The 26,072-nt window shown below is 38.4% G+C and overlaps 1 protein-coding gene across 2 annotated transcripts; it reads right to left on the reverse strand.

Annotated features, from left to right (window-relative positions):
- Positions 1–8,739: 8,739 nt before the first annotated feature.
- On the reverse strand, positions 8,740–24,243 carry LOC114390576 (probable mitochondrial-processing peptidase subunit beta, mitochondrial). 2 transcript variants are annotated; one of them, XM_028351356.1, is made up of 9 exons: positions 23,424–24,242; positions 21,827–21,991; positions 21,521–21,658; positions 21,274–21,425; positions 21,070–21,178; positions 19,585–19,683; positions 11,782–11,847; positions 9,179–9,286; positions 8,740–9,071 (listed from the first exon to the last, which is right to left on the reverse strand). In XM_028351356.1, exons 1-9 carry the CDS (start codon positions 24,069–24,071, stop codon positions 8,985–8,987), a joined length of 1,572 nt encoding a protein of 523 aa, XP_028207157.1. In that variant the 5' UTR covers positions 24,072–24,242; the 3' UTR covers positions 8,740–8,984. The 2 variants fall into 2 exon arrangements, 1 of the variants encoding a protein (XP_028207157.1); XR_003661978.1 differs by lacking the exons at positions 8,740–9,071; positions 9,179–9,286 and adding an exon at positions 19,101–19,339 and having other exon boundaries at positions 11,786–11,847; positions 23,424–24,243.
- Positions 24,244–26,072: the final 1,829 nt, after the last annotated feature.

The following is a 26,072-nucleotide window of genomic DNA, read 5'->3' on the forward strand; positions in this document are numbered from 1 at the left end:
GTCAAACACAATAAACGCTCTGCTATGCACTCTATCACAAGAAGAATATTCCAAGGTTCGCAATTTCAGAAGCGCCAAATAGATGTTGGACACCTTAGCCATTACCTACAAAAGGATCCTTTGGAGTAAAACGTAACAAGTTGAGCCTTTTGACACGTAAGTATGAACTCTTCAGTATAGAAGAGGGAGAAGATATCCAAACCATGTTTGGACGCTTCCAAACCATTCTGAAGGAGCTTCACTCTCTAGGTAGACATTATGATAATTATGACCACATTGATAAATCTTGCAAAGTTTATCTTGAAAGTGAAGACCGCAAATTACAACTTTAAGAGCCATCAAGAATCTTGATTCAATGACTCTTGAAGAGCTTGTTGGGATTCTTAAAGTCCATGAGCAAAAGCTTGATCAAGATGAAGGAACAAAGAAAGGGAAGTCGCTAACCCTTACAACTCAAAGACCAAAATGCAGCTTTGCGTCCAAAGAGTCATCATCCAAAGCCCTTGTTGTTAACGATGATTCCAAAGAAGAGTCTGATGATGATGACTATGATGAAGAAGATGATGAGCTAAGTCCGGTCACAAGAAAGATCATAAAGATGTGGAAAAATAAGAACTCCTTCAGGTTCAACGGATTATCCAAAAGATCCTTCCATAAGAAAGAGAAAAATCCAATCATATGGGATGAATGCTAGAAACTAGGGCACTTCAAGTTGGAATGTCCTGACCTTGAAAAGCTAAAGGATAAGAAGAAGAAATTCTTCAAGCCCAAAAAGACGAGCCTCATGAGCACTTGGGAGGACCTGGACAATTCCTCATCTGACGAGGACGGTGAAGAAGAAGCCAACCTATGTCTAATGGCCAATGCGTTCACCAGCAAGGCAGACCCAGCACTGGACGTAAGTTTAGATGATGAGGACTCTCAGCCTGATGACATTGCCAACTCTGATGGTGAAGAGGTAATATTCAAATCTGTAGAATAATTAATTAAAAGATATAATCAACTTCTATCTACCTCTACTAGCATTTCTAAAGCTTATAGAAAACTAAATAAAAGTTTTCAACATCTTGAAAGAGAGCATGAGGATCTCAAGAAAGCTCATAAAGTTCACTAGGTTGATTTTGTCCTGGAAACCACTTCCTCTGGTAGTGTATAAGATGCCTCTGTTTGTGAGGAAGTCAAGGCACTACTGGATGAAAAGGTATCTAGTGGATGCAAAAGTCTTCGTAAGGATTTTCAAGACTTGGAAGAGAAGGTAAAATCCTTAACCACAACTCTTGAAGATTCAGAAGAATGGCACAAGGAAATGCTTAAACAAAAACTCTTACTTCAAAAAGAATGCACCTTTGCTAATGATGAACTTGATAATCTGAAAAAGAAGGACTCAGATCTCTGGATGGAATGTCAGCATGACAAAAAGATGGCTTTTGATTTGAACTGTAAGCTTAAGGGACATGAGGTCTTGAAAGAACTACCTCCTTAGATTGTAAAACTCTATGAGGAGATAGAAACCCTGAAAGATAAACTAGGCAAATTTGTTGGTGGTCATGAAGCCCATAGCAAAATTATTAAGGTGTAAAGAAACCACAAAGACAAATCTAACCATGGTTTCAAAGGCAAAAAGATTGTACATGGTAAAGAAGTCATCGTTTTCTATTTCTCTATAAAAATAGGTCATGAAACTCATAAGTGCAAGGACCTCCTTGAAAAGGGCAACCCATTAAGGGGTCCATCCAGCGCTTACCAACACCCACATGCTAACAAGGAAAAAGACCCAAAAAGATTTGGGTACCAAAGAGAAAAATAATTCCTATTGCAGACCTCCTTGATAGCAAGAAAGAAACACCAGTCATGAGACTTGGACAGTGGCTGGTCATGACACATGACAGGAAAAAAGTCTATGTTCCAATCCCTAAGCCCTATGTCTGGTGGTGGTGGTCACTTTCGGAGGGAATAAAAAAGGTCTAATAACAAATGTAGGTAAAGTATGTATTCCTCCCTATCCTCTTATAGATAATGTTTTACTTGTTAAAGGGTTGAAGCATAATCTTCTAATCATAAGTCAATTGTGTGACAATGGAAACAATGTCACCTTTAACAAGTTAATGTGTATCATCCAGAGTAAGTACAATTCTTCACTCTTCTCTGCTAAGGGACAAGGAAATCTCTATAAGATTAAACTTGGTGATCTGTCTAGTCAAAAGGTGACGTGCTTAATCTCAATCAAAAAGAATCATTAGGTATGACATAAGAAGTTTGGTCATGCTAGCTTGGGGTTAATCTCAAAGCTTTAAAAGCATAGCCTCGTAAGAGGACTTCTAAAGCTATCATATCAATATGATTCTCTTTGTGATACGGTGCGCTCTAACTGACTAGTGACAAAGCTACCCTTCAGGAATTCACATTCCACCAACTACAACCATTAAGTTCATGCCAAATAGAATAGCTTTGAGGTTGCCTCCATTAGACCTGGATAAAAAGAAAGGAAAGGTGCCTCCTCATACCAAGCCAATGCCTCATCCTGGCCCCAAAGACAATATTGCCTTGTGTCCAATTCCCTATGATTGGAGCAGGTACTTCACTCGAGATGCGGCTAAAAAGACTATTACTCTGAAGCTAGACGCTGAGTTTGATCAAAATGATGCCATGATCTTTTACTTCAAAGACATGTATGATACCCCACGTATTGCATCCACATTAGAGTATGACAAGGAAGACACATCCAATCATATATGCATGGTAAAAATCTTGCATCCAATAAAGATTTATAGATTCAACGATTGGTAAATGTGCTTCTTGAGGCAAGAGGGAGATGATAAGTTTTATAAGTGCCTTATTGATGGAATCCTTTCTATTTGCACTTGATTCATTTTCAACTTGCACCAATACCCTAAAGCTGCAATGTGAAGAGTAATTGTCACTACTTGGGCAAGACATCCAGAACTCAAAGGTAATTTATTCTCTCCTGATAAGAACCCTTGGGTTCCAGGACAAGGAATGGTTGTTGAACTCCAATAAAAATAGGACAAGCTTAACTACCAACTTATGGAGATGCAAGATGAGGCAAAAGCTAAGCAACAATAGGAGAAGCTCAAATCTAAAAAGTTGTTCAACAACTTACACGCTCATCTTGGACCCTAGGTGGATGCAGTTGAACCTTCGCTTGTTGAAGTCTCTTCCCAACCTATTGTTGAAGATGCCCTTGCAACGATTATCACTTCCAATACTTCATGTGAGGTAACTCTTTTGACCGCCCTTACTCCAACGGTGTGTCTGAAGAGAGGATTCAAGAAATGTTGCACCTTTAATAGGCCAATCTGGAAGAAACTATGGAAAAATGATTCCTTGTTGAACGCATTGAAACAAATTTGTTGATCAAGAACACCTTAGAATCTTTGCTCAAGTCCTTCAATGACTCTGTCCTTTTCAACATGAATATACTTATGCAATAGAGGCTGCCTCTAACCATCCAACCTCCTTCACCACCACCAGCTCCTACTTCCGCACCCACAATATTTGAAAACCTTGTGCCCATGCCTCTGCCTTCATCACCAAAGTCACCATCATCAAACCCTTCACCTCTGTCCATTGAGGGTTGACTCTATTGTCCAAAATCATTTCCTTTTTCTCTTCGAACCCAAGTCTTTTGCTAATGACAAAGGGGGAGAAAGTAGAAAAGGAATTTTGATTTTTAACACTTGTACTCATACGTTTTTTAATAAAACAAGTGTTATGGTGGTCACATATGTATGTCTTTCATATTTTACAATTCCCTACACATATATGCTCTGATACTATGTATGCTTTGTTTTCATGTATGCTCTGATTAATACATATTCTTTGATATTTGCATAAGGTAATGAACTCAAGGAGAGTTTCATTTATCCTCACATAATTGCTCTAATTAAGCAATATCTGCTCTGATTATGTTTTTGAAAGATATCTTTATACTCTGATAATTAACAAGTTTGTTGAATGCCAAAGATATTTTCTTCAAAGATAGAAACAAAGAGCAAGCAGTGTGTGACAATACATCCTAAACTGCTCTGATACTTTGATCCTAATCTCATTATCTTATTCTTGTGGTATCAAAATTTATACTAATTGTCATCATCAAAAAGGGCTCGATTGTTAAGTCTAGTTGTGTCTAAGTCACATTGGACTGTACCAAACAATTAAATCCCTAAGATTTTGATGTTAACAAAGTATAAATTTTATGTATTAATCTTTCATGCTTAAGCTACAGGTTCATATACATCTCTATGAGATACAAGTAGAAAAACATGAACCGAAAGGCTCTAGACGAAAAACTAAGTATCTGTCGTTGGACGATACTGCTTCAGCGTCCAACCTTGAGAAGACAAGTGCTTTAGCACTTGACTCACAGTACAAAAGCAATGGAGCAGTTACTCGATCCTCAAGTACTGAAAACATTCACAAGAAAGTAACGTCCATAGGCTCAGTAAGATTCTCAGGGAAGATTTATATTGTCTTGTCTTGACATTCTTAATTTCTCTTTTCTTATGTTGTTAATGTTTCCTTCGATTCATACAATGAAAGTCAGCTCTGAGCACTAGGCAACACTGAAAAACTGTACATCTCTAAAGATATGATGCAGAAAGTGTTTGTGCCCCCCCCCCCCCCCCTCCCTCTCTCTAGCGACCTTGTGTCAAGCGCCAAAGCTATTAGACAACAGCTAGTTGGGATCTCTCAACGGATCAAAGCTCAGAAGTCTATATAAAGCTTGAAGATATTTGTGTAAAAAAAAGTCAAATTACAAGAGAATATTCTAAGACAAAACGAACAAGTATTGTAATATTGTTAGTCCGCTGGACAAAAGAAACTTAAGCAAATAGAGTGAATCTTAGCTTTGCTAAGTTAGCGAGTTTCATTGTATTTAAGCTTATTGTGTAAACATTCTTTGAGTGAATAAGTACATTTTCTATCAAACGTATATTGTTTGTGAAAGTTAGAAGTGACATAGTGACAAAGAATATTTGGGTCTTAATCTCAGGGGGAGATTAAGTGTAGTGCCAGGAGTGACCTAGAGAGTACTCATTGTAGCCAGAAGTGACATAGAGAATACTTGGTTGTAATCAAAGATTTGATTGGTGGAACCCTTCAAAGTTTGAAGAAGAACTTGTCGCAGCCCAAGAGTAGGGGTGAACCAATATAAAACCTTTTTGTTTTCTTTACTGCTTCTATATAACTAGTTCTTTTCTATAAATCACTTCTACACTACTATGTCCAATTTTTGTGAACTGGTGTTTCTTAGCACAACATGATTTAAAACCCCTTGGATGAAACCTTTCATCCATTGATATCTGTTTGAGAAAAGTTTTTAATAGTTTTTGAAAGATCAAGTTTTTATCCATCACACTATTCAACCCCCCTTCTAGTGTGTTTCAGGTACTTCAAGGGGGATGTTGTAGACCAAAAGAAAGCCCATATATGTCGCAAAAAAGGTCATTTGAATGGCAGACAAGTGAAACATATAAAGCCCCAATGTAACTACAAGAAATAGGACCAGAACAAAAGCAATATAAACTCCAAAGAAGAGCTAGTAGTACAAGGGGGACAAATTAAAAGAGGCGTTAAAATAATCCAACATTTAAAAGGAAAGGCATGCACAAGGGAACAAAGCAATCAAGCTGGAATAGACACAACTATTCGAATTATGGCAAGGTCCAGGTCAGAAAGGTCTAGTTTGGAAGGACAAAGTATTAGAGGGTGGGAAAATGGGGAGACAGAGGGAAGCGTGATTTGGAAGTTGGGAGACCAATTAGAAGTATCCAGTTATGCATGAGAGAGGGAAGATGTTAAAAAAATAGGAGAACCAGAAGCAAGAGATAAGAAAAGAAAATTCAATGTAGGGGATGAGGTGGGTTTCAGCAAAGTGGTATTATGAAGATGTTGAGTTTTAATATTCAAGGTATGGGGGAACATTGAAAAATAGAGAAATAAAGAAAATTGTAGAGGAGGAAGAAGCGGAGGTAGTGTGTATGCAAAAATAAAATTAGAAAAAATGGAGGAGGGCTTCTACCATTCTCTTTGGGGCAACAATGAGGTAGTGTGGGTAGAAAAAAGGTGATGAATAAGGAAGGAGGATTGGTAATACTATGGAAGAAGGAAGCATTCCAACTTACTGAATCATTCGCGGGAGATGGATTTTTAGGTGTTAGGGGGTGTGGAAAGAAAAGAATATATCTTGTATCATTATTAATGTATATTCTTCTTGTGTGATGAGTGAAACGAGAAGGTTGTGGGATGAGTTATTGAAGCTAAAAAAAAATTCAAAGGAATTTTGGTGTCTTTTAGGGGATTTCAATGAGGTGAGAATATTGGAGGAAAGGAGGGCAGAGGTGAATAAAGGTGTTGGAGGATTGGAGATAAGGGAGTTCAACATCTTTATTCAAGACAAGGAGCTAGTGGATACACCTTTATTGGGAATAAGGTTTACATGGTATAAGCCAAATAGTCATTGTAAAAGTAGACTAGATAGATTTCTAGTCTCTAAAGAATTGTGTCTACCTCATGTATTGAAGAATAGGGTGGTGGATTGGGGTCCAAAACCTTTATTGGAGGGAGGTTTATGCTTAATGGAGTAATGATGGCAAATGAAGTGGTTGATGAAGTGAATAAAGACAACAAAAAGAAGCATTTGATCTTTATAGTTGATTTTGGAAAAGCCTATGACTAAATGTCTTGACAGTTTTTATTCTACATGATGAGGAGGTTGGAATTTTGTGAGGTGTGGATAAAGTGGATCAAAGGGTGTGCAGAATCGGCATCGGTTTCGGTTCTTGTGAACGGGATCCACATGGAAGAGTTTGGCATGCAAAGAGGGTTGAGATAAGGTGATCCTTTAGCACCATTCCTCTTTTTGTGGTGGAGGGTTTGGCGGGATTGATGCAGGAAGCGAAGAAAAAGAGTTTAGTTGGAGATTATAAGTGGAGGTTACAATTTGCGGATGGTACTCTATTCTTTTGCTAAAAATTCCTTGAAAAATGTGATTACTATGAAAGTTATACTTAGATTCTTTGAGCTTACTTCCAGCTTGAAAATAATTTTTTTGAAAAGCAAGTTGACGGGGATAGGAGTGTCTAATGAAAGAGTGGATTTCTTTGCTTCCATATTGAATTGTAGAGTAATGAATATTCCTTTTATGTACCGGGAATTCCTATTGGGTCTAATCCCTCAAAAGAAGCCACTTGGGAGCCCATTATTCAAAAGTTCTCTGAGAAACTTAATAATTGGAAGCGTAGGCATTTGTCTTTTGGTGGGAGACTATGCTTGTTAAATTTTGTGTTTTTAGCCTTACCACTTTTCTCTCTATTCTTTTTTAAAATGCCTTTGTGGGGTGATGAGAAAAATTGAGAGAATTCCAAGGGAGTTTTGTGGGGAAAGGGTGAGGTGGGAGGGAAAATTGCTTGGATGAAATGGGAGAGGGTATGCTTACCTAAAAAAGAGGGAGAATTGGGTGTTAAAAATATAAAGCTGTTCAATATAACTCTTCTTGCTAAATGGAGATGGTGTCTTTTCTTCAATGAAGATAGTCTATGGGGGGGGGGTAGAGTTCTTATTGCAAAATATGGAACTTCATTAGAAGAGGGGAGGGTGCAAGAGTTGGTAAATGTCAAAATGATGGAGAGACATTGGGAGTGTTTGTGGGCTTTGGGGCCGAGGGGGTTGGTTTGAGCAAAATATTTCTTGGAAGATTGGAGATGGGAAAGGGGAGGAGTTGTGGAATCACAAGATAGTTGAAGATGAATCTCTAATATATAAATACCGAGATTATTCTTGCTATCCAAGAATAAGGATAGGGTCATTGCCGACATGGGGGAGTTGAAAATGGATTGTGGAGATGGAATATTGATTGGAGGAGGGACATGTTTGTGTGGGAAAATGAGCTAGAGGAAAAAATTTATGATGATCTAAAGTTAGTGGTGATGAGGGAGCAGGAAACTGATGGTGGATTTGGATTTCTAATGAAACAAGTATGTTCTGTGTGAAGAATGCATATTTGACACATGCACAGTGGTTATATTGAAGACAATTTCAATCTATTATCTCGAGTATGGAAAGCAAATATACCTTCTAATGTAGTGGCATTCTCCAGGAAGATGTTACAAGACAAAATTCAGATAAAAGCAAATATGAGGAAGAGAAGAGTGGCCATAATCGACAATAATTTCTCTTTCCTATTCTATTTGCATGAGGAGGAAACAACTAGGCATCTCTTCTTTAATTGCATTGTGCTGCTATCAATGGATAGTCATAGGAGTTCAGCATCACCATGTCAACATTGTGAGCAACATCTCATTCAAGGAATTGGTTCTAAGGCTAATCAAAGAGGGCTGGCGGTGTGGTTTTCAATGGTGTGGAGTTTGTGGTTACATAGAAATTCGGTGATATTTAAAAGCGAGACAATCGATGCCAAAAAGGTCTTTGAGTTGGCAAAAATTCGATCATGGTATTGGCTTCACTCAGGATGCTTCATTCAATGTGTTGCGGCACTCTTGGGTAGCAAACTCGTGGATATGTCTGGGGGAGAGTTTTTGTTTGACAAAGAGTAAAGAAAAAGTTAGATCTACATTAAATCTCACCTGAATCCCCCCATTTATCCTCCTTAGGATATATTTGGTTTCAAACCCAAGTTCAAACAGGAGAAATATACCATGCCAATGTGTCTTAGAACATTGACAAAACTCCTAACAGCCAATACGTGTGCCCATGGAATGAAATGGTAAAAAAAACACACTAAAACTTTCAACAAGTGATACGAGTCAAGCATAATTACACCACTGATAACAGCTTATTTATTTCTGTATAAGTGTTACAAAAACAGACCTGTACCAAATAAATAAAAAATGAAGGTCGGGGCAGCTATCCGGAGACATACAAGATGAAAATTTGAATAAATCACTTGCTTGGCCAAATTCTCCATGAAATTGAGATGAAGCATAAAAAAATATCGATGAAAACTAGTAGCGGTTCCAGTAGGTTCTGCGCCTGAACCAGTTGTAATCAGGCAAACGCTGAATAGGTCCCATAGCAGCAATTGCAATATCCTGAAAGGGCAAACGTAGCATAAGTTCTGAAATAAGAGACACAACAAAATGCTAGAAAACGAATTGGTGACTTTATTACTGTATAAGATATAGGGTTCAACCAATACCTTGTCATAAATAAATCGGTTAGCAACACGTTTTATTGTGCTTGCATCAACAGCGTCAATTCTAGCAAACAATTCTGCAAATGGGATTCTTCTGCCGTAGGTGAGTAGCTGAAACAATGAATAGATAACAAATAAATAAATGAAATCAAATAGTAGCAGCATATTTAAAAACATTGAACAGATTCAATTATAATAGTAGGGCAAACGGTAATAGAATTTCAGCATGAAAAGCTATTAGCCGTTGAAATGTCTACAGATACATAATGTGACTAAATAAGAAAGGGTTTTACACACAATATCTTGTCGAAACTGCCAATACTAAGTAAACACAAAAATCAGTTTTCTACATTACAGAAAGGATAAGGATCTGGTTGTGCAATCATCTTTAAGTTAATCATCATTTTCCTAATTGAAAATGGAAATCACAGGGTGTGTTTGGTTTGTATTTTCATTTTCTGTTTTCATTTTCTATTTTCATTTTCTAAAAACTGTTTTCATTTTCAAAAGATTATAATTCTGAAAATATGTTTGGTTTGACTTCTTATTTTCTGTTTTCATGAAATAAAAATACTGAAAATTTATGATATATTGACTTCTTGTCTTTTTGTATTTTTAGATTTGTTTAAAATTACATTCATTGTCATCACAATTTCATTTTACCTGAAATGAGGTTTTTGTTCTCAACTGAAAACACTGAAAACGAAAATTTATTGTTTTCATTTTCTGGTTGTTTCCTGTTTTCATTTTCACTGAAAATGTTTTCAGAAATCCAACCAAACACATTTTCATCACTGTTTTCTGTTTTCGGTGAAAATGAAAACAGAAAACAACCAAACCAAACACCCCCTTATTGTCTCACAACTCATCAACCCATCTCTCTCTAGATCATAAGCAATTTTCTTAAAATAAATTTGTGGAAAGGGAAACCTACCCTATCCAAAGGCCAATATTTTTGGAAAATTTACTCCCATGTGATGCAATCCTCCCTAGGAAGGGACCAATCACTAGAACCATGAGCAAGAGGCTCCAAGAAGATTGGACTAGAGCTGCTGAAGAAGACCCTAGGGTTCTCATGAACCTTAGGGTAGATTTCTGAGCCCATGGGCCAAGGTTGGATCCAATTATCTTTGTACATATTAGACTAGGATGTCATTATATTTGATCCTTGTATTTAGGGCTCCATATTGTAGGTAGGATACCCTAGAAATATAGGATTTTTCAGCCCTTGTATTTTTGAGCACCTAGACTAATTTTTATATTAAAGGTAATTTTGTAATTTCACATGCACTAAGTGGATATTTGATGTGTGTGGTTGGAAATAAATTTAATTGAATTGGTAGAAGCCCAATCCAATTAAATTTTAGAGGGGGAGGTGAGCATTTGCTTACTACACCCCATTGCCACATCATATAGTCACACTTTGTGCATGTCCTTCATGCTTTTCATGCCTCATGACACCTAAGCACACTTAGTGGAGAATCTTGGAATTGATCTTGGATTAGTGGGCTGAACCATAACTAAAATTCACTAATCATAATTAGTGAAATTTTGGCTCCAAAGTTTGGCTCCACAAATTCAATTTCAAATTCAAGTGAAATTTAAATTTTCCTCCAATTTTGTGTGACACTTAGACTATAAATAGAGGTCATGTGTGTGCATTTTTTTGAACTTTGATCATTTGAATATTAAAATTCAGATTTCAAAGCTCATTTAGAGCACAAAATTCCGTGCTCTTCTCTTCCTCTCCCTTCATTCATCTCCTTCTTCCTCCAAGCTCTTATCCATGGCCTCCTATGGTGGTGAGCTTCTTCTAGACTCATCTTCTCCTTGAAGTGGCGTCTCCTCTCTCTCTTCCTTTCTTCATTCCGCTGTCATTCATCTTCCAAGAAGCAAAGGAATCCATTGATGAAGAAGATCCTAGGCCTACAAGCTCCAATGGAGCTTGCATCACCATGTTATAAATTAGAATACATAACTTAGAGAGTGAGACCCACTCTCCCCACCCTCTCAATTAGACATTCTCAAGATTCTCTCTTCTTTTTATTGGATGTACATTTCCCACACTAAATAAAAAAAATGTCTCAGTCATCTCAAATACCATGCTTTTATTTTTATCTATATATTTGATGTTCTTAACTCTCTATCTCTTTCTATTTACCTCTTTTATCTCCATCTCTAATTAGGTTCTCCCAACTGAATTCCCAAATTTTTCCCAATGCGTAAGGTAGTAAGGTACGCACCCAACATGAAAGACTCCCTCATTCATAGTCTCTCTCTCTCTCAACTGATTTATTTTTTCTCTATTCCTAACTGCCACAATAATCATCAGCATTACATTACATTGCTTTGGGCCGGCATCTTCTACGTGAATAGTCATGCAAAATAGCAGGCTTGTCTTTCTATAAGGCTGTCAGCCAGGACTTCCAATTTTAATTAAGTTTTGTAACAAGTCACATGTATATTTTGCACTAAAGAGGTGAATAGTTTTCTACTTGCAGAATAGCATTAAATAATTTTTATTTACACCTGTAAACTAGCAAAGCCACTTTCATCATACACTGCCTCTTTTGTCATGAAGTTGTTAGAGTTGAGATTTATTGTACCTGACGCCCAATATCTTCAGCTACTGGACTTGTTCCATCTATGTGGAGCAGGAGTGAAGATTTCAACTGTAAAAAACAAAATTTTAAGTGGATATAGCACAATAATAGAATACAGAAATAAATTGAGAGTAAAGCAACATTTAATTTTTTGTTAATAAATCAAACGACCAATATAACAAAAATATCAAACAAAAGCATAATATCCTACAGAGGATTCTACACATTCAACGATCCAATGGCTCTCTGGACATACAAGGACTATAATTGGGATAGTTTATTATGTGTCAGAATATGTGCACATGCAATGTCAATGGCATAAACTGCAAACCTTGAATTATTCATCGTCAATTATCACCTTTTTGGGATAAAAGATAGACACAAGTTAACTTAATACAGTAAAACATTAAAGTACTTCTATCATGATAACCTAACCCAGATAATGAGCAAATTATCACATGTTAACTTTAAAAAGTAAAAGATTGAATTACTTCTATCATGATAACCTAACCCAACACATATATTGAGCAAATATACATAAATTAGAAAAACAATTTCCTATATATCTGGAGACAAAAAAACATGGAGAATAAATGGAAAGACAATAAGGGAATATAATAAATGTAGTGACCCACTCAATTTATTTAATCATTTTATTCTTTGCAAAATTTTAATCCAGTGCGCATAATTATGAGGAAGAAGCAATGTCAAATTGAACTGCCATAGTAAAAATTACTCAGATTTTTCATTACTATTTCATACACAGTGAAACAAGTCAGCCATAAGAAAAGTTTTATGTTCTGAGTGATTAACAACATTTTAAAATTAGTGTCTAATATGAGGAACAGAAAGGCACCCCGAGTTATGAGAGAGAGAGAGAGAGAGAGAGAGAGAGTTTAGACAGAGAGTCAGTAGTGAGAGAGAGAGAGAGGGAAACACAGGGGGGGAGAGAGTCTGAAGGAAACTGACAGAACCAGAGGGCCAACCCGAGGGAGACACCTTCTGAGAGAATACCGGTGAGGACGAGTACGGAGCAGGAGTGTTGGTTGCCGACATCATGATTTTCGACGAGGAAACGCAGAGGATGGGGATGTGCGTGAAGCTGATGATACCACAACCTCAACCAATGAAGGAGAATGGGTTAAAGTAACCCGTAGGAGGAATAAGAACACGACAGTTAGTCGATTGCAAGCACGTTCAATGAACCAGCACGTGTCTAATAGAAAAGTAACATGGCGGAACAAGGCTGACATCACATCATTTTACTTCTCTAGATTCCCATCATGGGTTAATGAGAAGGACTTGTGGCAGAAATTTCTAAGATGGGGAAAGGTAAGGGAGGTTTTCATCCCCAAGTATAAAAACAGAGAAGGGCAGAGATTTGGTTTTGTCAGATATAAGGACGTGGAAGACGCAGCAGGGCTGGAAAGAAAACTAGATAATAGTATCTTCTTTGATGGGAGGAAAATGTTCGTTAATCAGCCCAAATTTGAAAGGAGCAAGGTGGCCATAAGGAAGCAAAATGGTAACAGTCCGCCTCATAATGTTAACTTGCAAGGTGTGGACAGACGTAGACAAGGAGGCTTGAAAACGTGTGATAATGGCGGAAGACTCCATTCATACGCCGAGGTAGTTAAGGTAGCTCAGTTGGGAACGAGTGTCCTTTGCCACCAGAATGAAAAACCCCAACTCGTTGAGGATGCGTCGACAGTAGTCATCCTCCAGGTATCAAAGGCGCAGAAGGAGTGGATACAGAATGCATGGATGGGTCGACTAAAAAATATCGGCATGTTTGAAAGATTAGAGGAGGAATTCAAATGGGTGTTAGATAACGATGTTACCCCGTGTTATTGGGGTGATGACTGGGTAATCTTCCATAATCTGCAACAGACTAAGGCTATGCAGCTGATTCAGGAGGAGAGGCAGAATGGTTCCACTCCGATCATGGACCTTCAGAAATGGTCCCCGGACTTTCGTCCGACACACAGGCTGGCATGGGTTCTTCTCTGGGGTCTGCCGCCGATGGCGTGGGAGCCGGACTCAATGGGAAAGGTGGTGGCGGAGATTGGCGACTTGGTGGAAGTCGACGAAATGGTGGAGAACAGAACACGGATGGACGTGGCAAGGATCCTCATCAGGACAAACGGTAGACCGGGGATACATTTGGAGGTGACAGCGGTCATAGATGGAGTTTCAAACGTCATCCATGTCGTTGAAGACATGTCGTGCATAGGCGCGTGGCGGAAAATGAAGAGATCGGACACTGGGTTCCCGCCGTCCCCGTTTTCGACGGAGCCAAACACCCCCGATACTGGTGGGGGAGATTTCCAAGGGGCCGTAACCCACTTCGAGCTAGCCGACAGCACTCCTGGTGACGACGAAGGCTTCTCCACCGACGGGAGACAACCACTCTCTCTTCAATCGCGTCGCGACCAGTGGGTAAAAACCATTGGTCAAAGATGCTTGGACCAGGATTTTCGTGAACCAACCAACGACAACTTTTTCTTGAGTTGCCCCCCAACCGTTGGTCCTGCTATATTATCCGAAGAAGTCTCTGCCCAAAAGCTGCTAACGAAGAGTGCAGTTAATGGTTTTCCGAAAGGGGAGGCGAGAGAAAAAACACCCACCCAGGAGACCCAACATGGAAAGCCTATAGTGGAAGGACCGACAGGTTCAGTTTGCGACACAGCTAAGGAGCAGCATAAGTTTAATCCAAATGAAGCACCTCTATCAGCCTATGTTGACCAGCCTTATAATAGATCTTATTCTAACCCACATCAAAGTTACGAGGATGAGGGGGGGTACATGGGCCCCAGTCCTAAAGGCCCAATATCAGCACCTGTCACTAGATACTACGTTAGAAGAAAGGTTAGAGGACAACCTCCATCTCACGAGAATCTAGTTGTGGACCTCATAACCCCTCCTAATTTGCCACCTGAAGTGGGTACAAACAGCAATTCTCAAGACAGTAATTTTGGGCAAATTAATTCTCATACCCTAGAGAACCAATATGCCTTAGTAAAGCAAATGGGCCTGACCCATGGAGAGGACAGTGTGAAGGTTCGGAGGATGATGTTAGACATGGAAAACAGAGACACCAAGCAGGCAGCAGAGATGGGAATTAAAATGGCCTCATCATGATCATTCTCTCCTATAATTCCAGAGGTTTGGGCAGGGGGATTAAGTGGCCTGCCATTAGGAGAATTAATATGAAGCATAAGGTGGACATTGTGTGTATTCAAGAAACCAAAAAGGAGTCTTTTGAGAGGAACACTTGTCAATCTATGTGGGGGGATTCTTCAGTGTCATGGGATTTTGTTCCTTCAATTCAATCATCAGGAGGCTTGGTGTGTTTGTGGAATAATTCAGATTTTCAGGTGGAGAGGAGGGTAAAAGGCAGAAATTTTCTAATGTTAGAGGGGAATTGGATGAAAGATAATCAGAGGATTCGAGTTGTTAATGTTTATGCTCCTTGCGATTTACCTGGGAAAAGGGCTCTGTGGGATGATTTGAGGCACCTTAAGGATTCTGATCCTAATGGCCTCTGGTGCTTTCTAGGGGATTTCAATAGTATAAGGAATCAGGGGGAGAGAATCAGTATATCACAGAGGTCTGATGCTACTTCAGATATCTCAGACTTCAATGACTGGATATCTGAGATGGAGCTCCAGGACATAAGATGTTTTGGGAACAATTTCACTTGGTTTAGGCCCAATGGCAGTGCCAAGAGCAGACTAGACAGATTCCTGGTGTCTGATCAGTGGCTATCCTTGTGGCCTGATACTTCTCAACATGTTCTTCAAAGAGATTATTCGGATCATTGCCCAATCATCTTGACCACAAAGATGGTGGATTGGGGCCCTAAGCCTTTTAGGGTGGTGGACTGGTGGCTTAAACATAAAGGGTACCATTCTATGATTAAAGAGGCTTGGATCTCAGATGTGCACGGTGGATGGGGGGGAGTTGCTCTTAAAAATAAGTTGAGGAACCTGAGATTGGTTATAAAACAATGGTGTAAAGAGAAGGGGGACATCAAAGCTTCTCAGATTCAGAACCTGAAGCAGAAACTTCATGATTTGGAGAATTTAGCTTCTCATAGAACCTTATCTGAATCTGAAGTCATAACCAAGAGAATTCTGCAGCAACAGCTGTGGGATGTCTCAACTGCTTATGAATCTTTGTTGAGGCAGAAATCTAGGGCTAAGTGGATCAAGGAGGGCGACAGAAACACAGCATATTTTCACAAACTGATAAATTTTAGAAGAAGCTCAGGTGCTGTCCAGGGTATCCTTATTGATGGTGTGTGGGTCCACCAACCAGACCTTGTTAAGCAGGCAGTGTTCAATTTCTTTGCTGAGAGGTTTACTGAACAGAATCATCATAGACCTACCTTGGATGGGGTTTGTTTTCCCTCCATAGATCAACATCAAAGAGAGGGGTTGACTGCTCCCTTTTCTGACATAGAGCTCAAGGATGCTGTTTGGAGCTGCGCTGGAGATAAATGCCCGGGCCCGGATGGTTTTAATTTTAATTTTATCAAGGAATTTTGGGGGCTGTTGCAACCTGATTTTAGAAGATTTGTGGATGAATTCCATGTCCATGGCACTTTTCCTAGAGGGAGTAATGCATCTTTTGTGGCTCTTATCCCCAAGATAACCCAACCGCAGTCCCTAAATGATTATAGGCCCATTTCGCTCATTGGGTGCATGTATAAAATCATAGCTAAGCTTCTAGCAAACAGGTTGAGGATGGTGCTTCCAGATCTAATAGATGAAAGGCAGTCAGCCTTCATAAAGAATAGGCATGTCCTTCATGGAATTCTTACTCTTAATGAGGTGGTGGATGAAGCTATTCGGAGGAAGAAGCCTGCTATGATTTTTAAAGTGGACTTTGAGAAAGCCTATGATTCGGTTTCTTGGTCTTTTCTGGACTATATGTTGATGAGATTAGGCTTTTGCCCTATATGGAGAAAATGGATTTCTGTTTGTCTCCAAACAGCTACAATTTCAGTCTTGGTAAATGGGAGCCCTACCAAGGAGTTTGTTCCTTCTAGAGGATTGAGGCAAGGGGATCCTCTAGCCCCTTTGCTTTTCAACATAGTGGCTGAGGGTCTTACTGGTATGATGAGGGAGGCTTTGAACAAAGATCTGTATTCAAGTTTCTTGGTTGGGAAGCAAAAAGTGCCTACAAACATTCTGCAATATGTAGATGACACTGTTTTTATTGGAGAGGCCTCTTGGGAGAATGCTGTAGTCCTGAAGTCAATGCTGAGAGGTTTTGAAATGGCATCGGGCTTGAAGATCAATTTTGCCAAAAGTCAGATTGGTGTTGTGGGGGTTCAGACCAGCTGGATTCAGGAAGTAGCAGATTTCCTGAACTGTAGACACATGGATTTTCCTTTTTATTATCTAGGTATGCCTATTGGTATCAAATCATCAAGCAGGGTAGTATGGGAGCCTATGATATCTAAGTTTGAAGCTAAGCTCTCCAAGTGGAATCAGAAGAATTTATCAATGGGTGGTAGGGTTACATTGATCAAGTCTGTCTTGAATGCCCTCCCTATTTATCTCTTATCTTTTTTCAAGATCCCCAAAAGAGTGGTAGATAAGCTGGAATCTCTTCAAAGAAACTTCATGTGGGGGGGAACCCAACAGCTCAAGAGAATCCCTTGGGTAAAATGGGAAGTGATCTGTCTTCCAAAGAGTGATGGAGGTTTGGGGATAAAGGATCTGGCCAAATTCAATGCAGCATTGATGGGGAGATGGATTTGGGATCTAGTTGCTAACCACAACCAACTGTGGGCCAGAATTCTCATTTCCAAATATGGAGGCTGGGTAGACCTGCAGAGTGGTAGAGATAAAGCTTGGCATTCCCATTGGTGGAAGGACCTTAGAAGACTCTATAATCAGCCTGATTTCCACAGCATCCACCAGAATATGGTATGGAGGGTTGGTTGTGGGGACAAAATCAAATTTTGGCAAGATTCTTGGTTGAGTGAGGGCTGTAACCTTCAGCAGAAGTATAATCAACTCTATACCATCAGCAGACAGCAGAATCTCACCATTTCTAAGATGGGAAAGTTTTCTCAGAATGCTTGGAGCTGGGAGTTCAAGTGGAGAAGGAGATTATTTGATTATGAGTACGCGATGGCTGTTGACTTCATGGATGAAATCTCAGGCATATCCATCCAGAATCAGGCTCATGATAGCATGTTCTGGAAAGCTGACCCTAGTGGTGTTTATTCCACTAAGTCAGCATATAGGCTCCTGATGCCATCCATCAGCTCTGCCCCTTCCAAGAGGAATTTTCAGATCCTTTGGCATTTGAAAATCCCCCCTCGAGCTGCGATTTTCTCTTGGAGGTTGTTTTTGGATAGACTCCCCACTAGGGGAAACTTGGCCAGAAGAAGCATTCCTATTCAGGATATTATGTGCCCTCTTTGTGGCTGCCAGCATGAGGAGGCTGGGCATCTTTTCTTCCACTGTAAAATGACTAAGGGGCTGTGGTGGGAATCCTTGAGATGGATCCGGGGTATAGGAGCTCTTTCAGCTGATCCGGCTAGCCATTTTATCCAATTCTGTGATGGATTTGTTGCCACGAGTAATCACAGTAGGCGGGGCATGTGGTGGATTGCTCTATCTATTACAATATGGCAGCATAGGAATTCTCTCCTGTTTCAAGGCACTCCTTTTGAACCGCAGAAAGTTTTGGAGGATGAATTATTTTTAGTTTGGTCTTGGCTAAAAGTTGGAGACAAAGGTTTCAATACATCTTATAACCATTGGTCTACCAATCTTATGGAGGCCTTTGGTTAATCGATATCTGTATTGATGTCCTTTGTGATGGGCTCTGTTGGGGTTTTGTTATTTCTGTTTTTGGAAGGTGGCACCTAGTGCCTTGTAATTGCTTTCTTCAGTACCTCTGGTACTGTTTAGTTTATTAATAATATCCTAATTTTGCCTTCCAAAAAAAAAAAAAGTCAGCCATAAATTAATTAAACTAGAGCACAAAAAAGTTGTTCAATAGAGTAAAACATGGGAGTAAATTTTCCAGACGAATTTCATTAATCTAAAACTCCACAGCAATTAGTTTGCCAGGCAAGGTTGTCAGATTCACACATTTGCTTATAGGATTGTTGATCTATGCTTTTCGTGATGGCTTTGTATCCCTTTCTGACAGAATATTGCAAACTGGTGGGATTGTCAGATCATGATATGGTGGAATTGCCAACCTTGACAGGCTGCTGGCACCCACAACTTTGATGGATTGAGCAATGGGGATGTAACACATGACCTATGTGAATGGTTTTAACCTAAACTTACATCATCTCTCACTTGACTCGTCTCTCTCAATCATCTCTCATTCCACTGTGGTTTTCTGTTCATTGACTTCTGGAAATCATGAATCCCTTACACCCTTGACCTATGCATCATTTCTTTATCAATCTTTGTCACAGGGAGGATGGTTCTCTATTCCATAGTGACAGTCAGTCTCTCATACCCGCAACTCACACCTCTGTTCATCAATCTCTGTTGCTTGTTGACTGGTTTGAGTTTGGTCTCTGCAAGGTGACAGTATTGTTAACTTGTAACTTTAGCTTGTAACTATGTGTTTTCAATCTCACATATGAGGTCTTCTTCCCCCAAGAGATGGTTTTAGTGTACAAAAACTTGCGTCTAGGCATAATACTAAACTAATCAAGTGCCAATTAATCTAACATATCATGCATGCAAAAGCCAAATTCCATTTTTCACATTGAATTAGCAGAGCAAACAAACTGCGTAAAATAGGAGCAATGGTAGACACCTGATTACAAGCACGTGTGACATCATCTTCTGAAACCCGATAAGCCAACTTGGTTGTCTCGTACATTATTGCATAGCTTAAGTCATCCAAACAATCTTTCTGTAAAACAAATTTGAAATGTGTTTTCATTAAAGAAAATTTTAAATTTAGGGAGGGGGAAAAAGTAATAAACAATCTTCTAGAGGCAGAAAGTGTATAAGACAATGCATTTTTCATACAACTTAGCATAATGTTCTTTCAAAAAACCAAAAAATTCATACACTGCTTGCAATTAAGTAATGTATATTGCATACAATTAAGATTAACATAGCCACAGCATTCTAGATTCTACTCAGTTAATATACACAAAATTTTTCTCCGATCTAGTGCAAACTTGCAAAGAAAGATCACCACTACAATTAATGAAACCAATTCTTTCTGGTTCACACATAAATTAGAGAAGTTCACAATGCTAAAAAAATCTGATGCATGTTAAATGCCACCAGTCAGTGGAGCAGGCTATGGCATTCAAATACTACTATCGAAATTTGGAAGGATGAGGAGGATGAGCTTGCATCAACAAATGCATACTTTCAAGTTTCTTTGGATTTATTCCATTAGGTCAATTTTAGTATCTTGCTTTTTGGACCTAAAGGAGGGGTGCTTGCCTGTTTGGTCATGTCTACTTATAGGTCTTATTTGATCGCGTTGGTTATCCCAATAGGTTCCAGTTATTTGGTCTCATTATTATTATGATTATTACTGGCTAAATATTTAACTAGGGGCATAGATTGTCAACTTCTAGGTCCTCATGTTTCAGTGTAATCAAGTGATTTTTTCAGCTATCAAGAAACAAATAAATAGCTTGTTTCAACTTAAACTATAGCTTCCAGCAGAGTGAGCCATATCTTACAAAATCTGATTTGTGTTGATCTTATTTCATTTGAACCTGTTTGCCTTATAAGACAACTTCCACCTCCGCAATATATTATCAAAAATATTAAATCATCATTCTACACATAACCCTCAATAGCTTTTAAGAATATAAGTATAAATATCCTGCATTATAAACATTATACTTGATACATTAAAGTTTCACTTGATTTATAATTTAGTATTTAGGAGAAAATTGCAGGAAGAATATAAGGAGAACAAATTGGCGGAAAAGGAGGTTTTGTCCTGTTTGTAAAGGAAGATAAATCTCGGGAAATGGACATTGGTGTCACATGTGTTTTCCCTCAAATCAGCAAGAAAGAACAGGAAAACTGTTGTTCCCATCCCAGATAAAGTCTTAATGATTATAAAAAGGACACTAAAAAGCCAGTGGAAGCATAATAGGAAAGAAAAGTAGAAAAATCAAAATACAAAAATGAGAAACATCCAAGAGGACTAAAAAGTTCAAATGCAATTGGCAGATACTTGCTGTCTTGTATTCAAAAGTTTATATTTAAACAATAAACAAATGCATTGTAAAATGTCAATCATGGAATATACATGGTAACTTACGTTAGCAACAGCATAAACACCAAAAAGACCTGTATCCTTGTAATTGGTATTGAAGGCCATCATGCTTTCTGCAACTTCATTAATGCCAACTCGTTGTGCCAACTCAGAACTGTTCACAATTAAAATTTACTCCATTATGAGATTATGAGGAGGCAGAGCAGCTAGTTTTCTATTTTGGGGGGAAAAAGTGCTCAAGTGGTGTACCCCATGTGTTTTCCACCTCCTGCGGTTTTATTCCAAGAACCCAACATAGCTTGCATGACCATCAGAGCAACGGAATCGGGATCTGTCCAAGCAGCACCTTCAAAAGCTACGGCAAATTGTGCAAGGGGAATATCATCATCCAAAATTCTAACCTGTTTTTGGAACAAGCAGGAAAATAGTAATTAAATTTTACTACCAAACAAGACAGCTTTATATGTGCTCAGCATGTACATTCTAATAATCTTGCCTCAGAACCGGTAAAAATGGCTGGTTCTTTTGCAACTAATTGAGAAGCTGTGGTGGGATCTGTTGACAACTTCGTAAACAATGTTTTTACTTGCTCAACAATTTCTTCGTGCTTGACAGCTCCAGATGCAGCAACCACCTGAGAAATCAGACCCAAACAAAACATCCATCAAACCATTAGTCTTATTTAGTTATGAAAAGATAATCTGTACAAATATGTTAGAAAAATAACCATGTTCTAAGAATACTATCAAATGCATTACTAACAAGATACATACAAACAGGACCTCATTAATTTTCTGCATACCATCCTAGGAGCCGTGTAGTGTGTCTGAATGTAGTTTTGTAGATGATCTTTAGTGATTGTCATAATATTCTGAGCAGGACCAAGAATTGTTCTACCAAGTGGAGTGTACTGGAAAGCAGTTGCATGTAAATGGTCAAAAATTACTTCCTCCATTTGCCCCTCAACCTACAAGCATTTGCAAATGACAAACCAATTAGAAAGAGAATGTTACTATGTTAGCCTGTCAATCAATTCAGAAGAAAACAGGCAGCTAAAGGAATAAAAATAAACTCAAACAAATAGAAGAGTGCTTTTACATAGCAATGCACTCAACACAGACACAGATATATACATATAACATTTAAAGATTTTTTTAACTGTTCTCATATAGACACATAAATATAAAAAGTGAGAGACTTGCAGTTCTACAGGTTTGGTGATGTGGGGGTCTAGTGGCCGTATTACTAGTAAAGAAGTAAGCAAACAAAATCACAACACAATTCTAAATCAAAATCTAACCTCATAAAACTACACTTCCACCAATTACTGCTCAGCTGCTTTGCTAGACATAAGAAATTGGATCCCATTTCAAAAATCATTATCTATAGTAGAAGAAAATAAGATATACAGATATGGAAATCATTTTGGCATATAATAGATGTAAATGCAAGTATATGAACTCAGAAAAAATGTGCAGTAGTTCCACATAGGAACTTACTCTTGTTAAAACATCAAACAAACTCAGTTTAATGGTAACATAGACTACACAAAGAACAACCCATTTATGGTACTAAAGATCAAAACAGTTTCTAATCCCAGCAAGATGAGGTTGAATAACAAAGGAAAACAGAAATAGGCAGTAAATGAAGCATATGCAATCAGACCACGTAGCCACAAGAAATAGACAACATTTTCTTTTCAATTTCAAACTCCATCGTTCCATTAGCTCCTCCATTTCCCCCATCAATCAAGCAAGAAAACACTTCCACACCTAATCGCCCTGGAAAAAATACCTTCAAACCGAACACAAAATGGAGAAGCAAAAAAATATGGAAACCATTAAAAAAAAAAATCTTTCAACTCAAATCCGCATTGCTCCATTACCTGTTCCATTTCCCACAAAGAAAGAAAACAGACCCAATCTCGACAAAAATCAACACCTCCAAAAGATAAACACAAAATAGAAAGACAACAAAAGAAAAAATTGAAACCATAGAAAAACGAGTAATTCATATCCCCAAATCCTCCATTATCTCTTCCATTTCCCATTATGCAGGAAGAAAACACACCAAATCGCAACAAAAAAAATCAACCCTTCGAACATTACCACAAAGTGGAAAGACATAAAAACAAGATTTAAGTTTGAAACCATTAAAAAAAAGGTCCAATTTTCAAATCCCCATTGATCCATCATCTCCTCCATTTCCCATAATTAAAAAAAAAAAAACCATCTCCACAGCCAATAACCAACAAATTCAAAATTAACACCAAATAAATAAGAGCAGGCGATCACATTAACCATTACCTCCTATATTTCCCATAATAATAATAATAACCCAATCGCACCAAAAAATGAACACAAAATGAACAAGAAAAAACACATCACAACAACCATTACCTCTTCCATTTCTCTAAGAATCACGTCACGCTCGCGGCTAATCCTTTTTTCATCAAACTTCGAATTCTGCAATATATCAGCCAAAATATCAAGCGCCTTAGGAACATCCTTCTCCGTGACCTTAGCGTAATACGTTGTCTGCTCCCTCGACGTGTACGCGTTGAGGTGGCCTCCCATGTTCTCGATCTCCTCCTCGAGCTCCCTGACGGTGCGCTTCGCGGTGCCCTTGAAGATCATGTGCTCGAGGAAGTGCGCGGTGCCGTTGGTCTCCTCCGTCTCGAACCGCGACCCGGCGTCGATCCAGACGCCCACAGTCGCGGTCTGGGAGGCGAGGGAGGACTCCGTGGCGACGCGGAGGCCGTTGGGGAGGGTCGTCACGCGGGTCTCGGGCGCGCCCAGGACCCGCGTGTGGTCCGCCAGCGCGGGCACCGGGGACCCGTGTTTCAGGAAGCGTGGGTCCGGGTTATCGAGCCGGCGGAGTTTGGCTTTGGTCGCCTCCGCGAGGCGGTCGTAGAGCATGGCGTCGGGAGGGGTAGGGGCAGGAGGGGAGGGGGACTTGGTGGCCGCCGGAAAGGTGGAGAAGAGGCGGAGGGAGGGTAGGCGGCGGCGGAGGCGGCGGGTTAGGGTGAGAAGGTGGTTGGAGGCCATGGTGGGTGGGTCCGATGGAGGTGTGGACCTAACCGGGGGAGAGTGATAATAAGAAGGGAAGTTTTGAGGAGTAGGAAAAGGAAAGGAGAAAAAGAGTGAGAAAGGGGGTGAGTTTCACTGTTCCACTTTCCGGAGCATCTCATTCGGGATTTCTTTGACCAATGCCACTCACGCACACAATTGGTTAGCTTTTGTAAATATTCAAGTTCATTTTTTCATGGGAAGAAAAAAAAAACTTACATACAATTCTATAAATGTTTTTTATATATAATTTCTAATTAAAATTGAAATTTCACATCATAATAAAAAAGGAATTTGCATTAAGAAAAATTATGCATGATTATGAAACTCTAATTTTAATTGGACAACAGCATATATAACACCTATAAAACTTAAGTTTTGGCAAAAAAAAGAAATATTCAAGTGTAGAATAGTATAGGTGCACTGCACTGATGATAGTGTAAACAACATTTAGAGAGTAATCCAATAACAACTCACTAGGCGTGTTAGCCGTGCAATTTAGATATGTTTTTAGAAACAAAAAAAAAATCATTTGAACCACACATATAAAGATGTAATTCAGTTTGGTCTAATTTAAAGATAATATCAAATTCAAATCAATTCAAACTTTTGTGGTTTGGTTCAGTGGTTTCTTATTTTTATTCTATAATCATAATTTAAAATCTATCAATTAAACTTACATAATCATTATGATATGTTATTTTAAAAATGAATTTTATTTTTTCTATTAAATTTTGTTTATCATATTTTAGTTAAAAAATATTATTTTCATTTATATTTAACATTATTATAAAATTATATTATCAACTTTTTTTAGAACATAATAGTAATCCGTGTTTCACTTGATATTTAACACTATTTTTTAATAATATTAGTATATCATTTTTTAACATATGAAAGTAAAATATGCATCTTGATTATAAAGTAAAGGAAAAGTAATAAATTATTCAATACTCATTATTAATTACCACAATAAAATCAATATAATTATAATATGCAGTTTATTTAGTTTAGTTAGTTTTTTTATAACCAAATCTAAAAAAGACCCAAACTACAAAAAATATGTGATTTTTTAGTTCTTTGCTTTTGCATTTTTTTATTTTTTGGATCGATTTGGTGGTGGTTTATGAATGATTTGGTTCGATTTTGAATACCCCTACAACTCACCATGTATGATAAGTTTGTAGACTTTTAAAATGATTATTTTAAAATAATTCAAACGATAAGTTGTATGTTAAATGGTCGTGTTAAATGACTGTGTTAAATTTATCGGTACTCAACAAAAAAAGAGTTGTCTTGTATCTTGTTGGACATTTTAGTGTAATTGATCTCTTTATTATGTTAAAATAAGAGTGCACGCTTGTTTTAATGTAATAACGAGATGTTCGGTTTAATTACAAAATGATTGATTCGAGGCCTGTTATGGAACAATATAATGAACTGCTGCGGATTTTGGGTCAATTTACTCAACATGATTTGAAAATGGATGAATCCATTGCAGTTTCATCTATAATTGATAAACTGTCTTCTTCTTGGAAAGACTTCAAGCATACCTTGAAACATAAGAAGGAAGAGTTGACTCTGGTTCAACTTGGTAGTCATTTCATGATTGAGGAGTCACTGAGGGCTCAGGAAATTGACAAAGTCAATGATAAAAATGTAGCAGGTTCCTCTTTCGTTAATATGGTAGAGGAAAGTGGAACAGTTAAGCAAAATTACAATGCTAAAGGTAACAAACGAAAATTTCAAGGAAATAAGAACAAAGGTCCAAACAAACAGACAAAATTGTCATGTTGGAAGTGTGGGAAACCTGGTCATTTAAAGAGGGATTGTCGGGTGTTCAAAGGAAAGAACAAGGCTGGTCCAAGTGGGTCTAATGATCCTGAAAAGCAACAAGGTCAGATTGTAGTGAATAATTTTAATTCGAATACGAATTCAAATTATGTATCACTAATATCTGATGCATTCTATGTGCAGGAT

Source organism: Glycine soja, chromosome 16 (genome assembly GCF_004193775.1).
Source record: "Glycine soja cultivar W05 chromosome 16, ASM419377v2, whole genome shotgun sequence".
Lineage (NCBI taxonomy): Eukaryota > Viridiplantae > Streptophyta > Magnoliopsida > Fabales > Fabaceae > Glycine > Glycine soja.